Here is a 5,629-nt window from a genome sequence, read left to right as displayed (position 1 = left end):
GGCGGGGCTCAAACGCCACCGTGGATATACTATACTACATATATATACGACGTCCCGAGGAGCGAGTTATGCCCATATTATTCCCGGGGCTTTCGCTCTAGTCCGGGTCGCGGAGGAAGCAGTTCAACGGCATTAACACCACCACCCAACACCCAACCCGACTAAGGGGGCGTGTGGGGGTGTGGGGCATAACTAACTGGCAGTAATATAATAACAGTGCGATCTTTTAAGCGGAAAGTCACTATTGATTTTTCTCGCTAAAGTTACCTCATGTTCAGAATCTTAAAACAGCACTCTCGAAGCCATGTGTGTGCGGGCGGACCCACTACGCGAAAACGAAAAAGGAAAAATAAAGAAATAACACACTTCCATTAAGATTAACCCGCCGACACAGTTATTTCAGTGACACAGTGGACTGGCAAAGCTGGCCAACTTCCGCGGGAGCCAGACCAGCTCTCTTAAATTCTTTGTCGAAAAAAAAAATAGGAACAAAGAACACCCTTTTGCTGCCTCCCGCTTTTGTACCGTCCGGCCGGAGCCACACTGAGTTCAATTAGAATAATGAAAGGCCACGACGCAGACGGACCTGAGCGCAGACAATCAGTTTACCGACCGCGAAAATTCAGGTAAAAAGAGGGAGCGAGAGGGAACACTTTTGAACGCAGTGGATTGTGCTTTTAGGGTCTTAACGATAACAATTAGCTTTTCCGCGCGTGTAAAAAATACTGCCTATCCACCGAAAAGAGGACGAGTGGCAAAATTGATGGCAGTGTGCTGCGTCGGTAGGCCGCAAAACTTGACCGAGACGCAATCCTGCGGTGGCTGGACTTGGCAAAACCGTAACCTATTCGTAGAGTAAACTGGCTAAGGAGGAGGAGCAGCAGGAGGCCTCCTCCGGTTGTTGGGGACGGATGCAGAGCCCCCTGTGATGCTGACCCTCCTCCTCCTCCACCCTTTCTCCCTTTCTCCCTTCCGGAGCCCACGAAAGTTTCCACCAACGCTCGGGGCAGGGCAGGTCAGCCATCGTCTGCAGAGTTTTGCTACAACTCCGACTCTGTCCATCTGGCCGCCGCCTTCCTGCCCGCCCGCAGCGGATGACTGTTGTTACCACGTGCGTCAGAGGGAGGTTGACAGGTCAACGAGCCCCGCAGTGCGTGGCGACGGCGTGATTGACAGGTCATTGCTTCATCTGCCATGGAGGTCGTGCACCGCACGGGAAAAAACATATACGGCGTCAGAACTAATAATACATTTGGCTAATTTCTTGACTATCCCGAAATAAGCGGCATAGCTAGTTCTGACAATTTTTTTGTTCGTGCGCTTCTAGTCCTTAGAGCACCATTCATACCAAGCACAAGTCGGTCCACACAAAAACAAAAATGTTTTGGTACACCAAACCTCCGCAAGGCAAGAATGCAAGCAAAGGCTTTCAATGACAGAAAGAAAGAAAGACGGTGAACGACACACACACACACACACACATGCGCACGGCTCAGGAAAGGAAAGAAAAATTGACGCGGGCAAATTGTTTGCAGGATGAATAGCTGGAAGGGACACAAGGGGACGAGGGGCCGAGTTGGCAGCGCCGCCGCATAAAGTTCGTCCATGCAAACCGACTTGGCCTCCTTTCCATCGCCGACTTTTGTGACCTTCCTCCCACGGACGGGTGGGGCAGGGACCGGGATGGGGCCACCTACGGCGATAGCTGTTTGATTCTACACGGCGTGAAAAAAAAGTGGTGAGGAGTGAAGAAGGCCGCCAACCCCGGCAACTGTAATCTGTAATAAATTTTGAAGTTAAATCAATGTCGAAAAAAAAGACGTTGTGCGTTGCGTGCTCGTGTCGCTAGTATGGCTGTGTTGCGGTCGTGTGGGGCTTCACAAATGGAATTTTCGCCCGCCGCAACTCTGCCCTGCTGCGCTGCTGATGCCCGTTCCTTCCCCTATCCGTCCGACCCAAACCTGCGACGGTTCAACGGCCGTAAGGTATGACATTCCATCGCAGCCTCTTTGGCGCGACATTTGACTTCTTTCCTATCCTCCTCTATCACCCCCCCCCCCCCCCCTCCCCATCTTCCCCTCCCACACACTGTAACCGCACAGGCTCTCAGACCGAAGGGTTTCCGGGTCGCGCACTTCCCGCGCACACGTTTTGATGGGTCACGCGCTACTACTTGCCATTCCCTGTGTGTTTTATTGGACACGCTGTGGCCGCCGCAGCCGCTGCTGCTGCTCGCACCTGCCAGCGGCGCCAAGAGCTTTTTTTCCTCCGCTGACCGTAACTGCGGGGAAACGCTTCTTTTTTTTACGTTTCTTAAAATGCAAATCGCTGCCAAGAATACTATGAAAAGAGCACTTGAAAATTTTCAGACGTTTCTTTAATCCCAGCGACAAAAATAAAGCATGATGGAAAATAGTATGATTTTATACATTTTTAAAATTAGTTGCATTGGCTATACGGTCCAGAATAATTTGTTTACCAACGCCTCCGCCTGAGCGCTTTATGGCTCTATCCGCGGGGTGGGCCGCGAGCGCGTAGCTTAGCGCACCCGCGCACCCCGTGCTTCCAACACCTCCTCCTCCTCCTCCTCCACTGGCCCGCTACAAGACACGGCGGGAAGTGGCGCGCAATGTTTCATTGCTGGATTTCCGCCAGCCCGCGGCTCGGCCTGGCCCACCCCGGCCGGTGCGCCCATCCATTGTATCGCCATACACAAGGCTGGCGGGTGGACGATCTGCCCCGCCGCGCCAGGCACAGCGCGCGGCCACACCGGACTGATACATAGTTACATAGGGCGGGATGGGCCATTAGGCGCTAAAGCGCGTAAAACTAACATTACGCTCGTCCTAACGCGCGGTGAGAGGACGGGGCCCGGTGGAGGAAGAACACACAAAAAAAGTAACGAACTGCTTTTGCCACCCGGTATGGCTCGCCGCTGCGCATACCGTACCGCGGACGAAATTTTAAACGTGCTGCCATGCCAGGTGCTTTCATATTTCGAGGCAGGCAGGCACTTTTTTCCGCTTTTTTAGCAAATTTCAGCCAAGAAGTACTTTTTAAGGGTGATAATTGAAAGACAGACAAAATTGCGGAGAAATTACTTGTGGGTTGGTATGAAATATCGGAAACGCTCAAAAACTTCAAACTGCCAATTCTGTTGCTCATCTGTAGTGGAAAGAATAAACTGCATTTTGGTGCTGAAGCACACACAACAATACGTCCCGAACCTCGTTTGAGCCGCCGACAGAAAAAATACGCGCGCCCTCTCGACGATGCGACATTCCCACTCACCTTTCAACGTAGTCGCCCTCGGCGTGGTCCACGACAGCCATCTCGCTGAAGACGTAGATGCGGGACGAGCCCCGGTACCACTTGACCGAGTGCACCGTCCCGCACGACGCCGTGTCCACGTGGCACGGCAGCTGCACCGTCTCGCCCACCAGCCCCGATAGGTCTCGCTGCTGCAGCCCGCCTGGAACACACAAACAGGTGGAGCGTTTAGAGCAAGTGGGGCAGACGAGCACGTTTGTAAGGGTGCGCCGATAAAAAAAAACAAACAGTGTGAACAGGTCGGGGAAAAGTAAACAAAAGTCGCGACAAAAGGACAAGTTTGTGGTATAGTTACACTGATAAACTAAGTGAGAAACTGCAAAACACTTGTAAGTAAATGCAACTGCACGTGAAATACTTGCAAGTGTGCAACTCCGTACTTGTATATTTGTAAGTGTTGAACTCGGTAAGTGTGCGTTTGCAAGTGTGCAACTCCTAAGTTGAGCACCTCTTTAGATTGAACGCTCACTGTGCAGTAAGTGTGCTCAATTGAGAAGTTGCAAGTGGGCACAACTATGAAGTTGCACTCTTGGAAGTATTCAACTTGCAGTTGCACACTTGTAAGTATACATCTGGCAGTTGCACACTTAGTTCATAAGTGTAGAAACAGACTCGCAATATGGTAAGTCATAATCTTAGTTTCTAGAAACAAGACTAGAGTGGACACGTTGTGCATTCCCGGACCATGTGTGTTGTGTCACTGATGGGAAAAGCGCCAAGCCAACACATAGGAAGGGAAAGTAACCCAAACAGCAATTTTAGAACGCTGACAGCGCATCATATTTTTGCACGTCTCTGTCCTTGTCAAGAGCTCTCCGCCGTGCCGGCCGGAACCAGACCAGGCAGCTCCATCACTGCGGGGGCACTACCGCGTCGAGAGGAACAGGTGGCCTGGCCATCCGGCTTGTCGCTTTGACTGAAGAGTCGTTCGGATGAGTCTCCACGGGAGGCGTGGCGGGGCGGGGCGGGGCCGAGGTGCTTCGCGGCAGGAAGGCGCCGCCGCCGACCTCTCCAACGGCAGAATGATGGGGTTGTATTCGCTGGCCGCCAGCCCTGGCGAGGCGCCGGCGGCGGCAGGGCAGTGCGGGACAGCCAGGAGGGGTTGGCAGCCTGAATGGCTACCTCAAAACTATTAGCCGGCCAAAAGGGGTTTCACTGCAGGGGGTGTAGCGGGGGGCAGCGCTCGGCCAGGGTCCCGGCCAGGGTCCCGGCCAGGGTCCCAGCCGGCGGAAGGGGCGGCGGCGGCGGCGAGAGGAGCGGCTCAGGGGCAAAGGGGCCCTCAGAGAGGCCCACGGGCCCCAGCCGGGGCCGCGCAGGCCCTTTCATTGTGCCGGGAATTATCCACCACGACGTTTCCACAAATGTTCTATTACTGAGGCAATCCCGGCTACAGAAACCACTCCTCACGGCGGATTTCTCCCCCCCCCCCTTCCCCCACAACCCTCTTCCTTTCCCGTCACGCCCGGACCACGCGCCCGACCCGCTGGGAGGGACAGGGCAGGCCATGACTGCCAACGATCGTAGTCATAACAACAATTACTCGCGAGCTCGTATATTGTTCCAAAAATAGTTTCATTTCGAGCATGTTGCTTCAGTTCCTGGAGCACTACTCGGCGGTGAAGTCGCCTCACACTATCACCCCAAACACGACAAACAAACCTCGTGCGCTACCTACAGTTAGCTACCTATAGAAAGAAACAAAAACTGAGGCCGGGAGCACTATTGGCGCGCATGAACAACAATAGAAACAATGATGAAAGGAATACACGACGCACAAAGGGTAAAAAGGAACAGGACAAAATAATAAGATCGTAGCGTTTGCACGATGTGGCACTACTTCAGAAACAGAAACAATCACACGCAAAGGGTGACAGCAGCCCTCACCAACGAGCAGGCAAATGCGTCCCACTCTCCGACCTGCTCCCAACCCCCTCTTCCTCTCTCTGATGATCGAAATTGGGGGGGAAGGGCTCGTTTCCTCGCACAGATATACCGCCGACTCCTCGGCGGTGGTTGAATGGGGCAGGATAGGTGGGCCACACTTAGGGTTAGAGGAAGCACTTGGCGTGGCGGGGCGTGGCGGGGCACGGCGGGGTCTGGCATGAGCCCAGTGCCTCATCAGGCCCATGAATAAGGGACCCCATGAGTCGGGCGGCGGTCGGCCCCGCCCCGGATTGCCGGTTGTATAGTATATATAGGGGGGAAAAAGCCGCCCGCTACCGTTTCCAGATCAATATTCAGTCGTGTCAAGGAAGGAAAGGGGTTTTGTGGCCCATCGAAGCCCTCGCCCATGGACGGC

At 53.8% G+C, this 5,629-nt stretch overlaps 1 protein-coding gene across 1 annotated transcript in view; it reads right to left on the bottom strand.

Annotated features, from left to right (window-relative positions):
- LOC113215360 (hemicentin-1) overlaps positions 1 to 5,629 on the bottom strand; it is a 479,462-nt gene that overhangs the window by 139,282 nt on the left and 334,551 nt on the right. The window contains exon 3 of the mRNA XM_052273338.1: positions 3,292 to 3,472. Coding sequence (XP_052129298.1) covers positions 3,292 to 3,472 — 181 coding nt within the window. The remainder of the gene's footprint in view (positions 1 to 3,291; positions 3,473 to 5,629) is intronic.

The sequence above is a fragment of the Frankliniella occidentalis genome, unplaced genomic scaffold (genome assembly GCF_000697945.3).
Source record: "Frankliniella occidentalis isolate FOCC.00 unplaced genomic scaffold, Focc_3.1 Scaffold7, whole genome shotgun sequence".
Classification (NCBI taxonomy): domain Eukaryota; kingdom Metazoa; phylum Arthropoda; class Insecta; order Thysanoptera; family Thripidae; genus Frankliniella; species Frankliniella occidentalis.
This window is presented reverse-complemented; position numbering and strand designations above follow the sequence as displayed.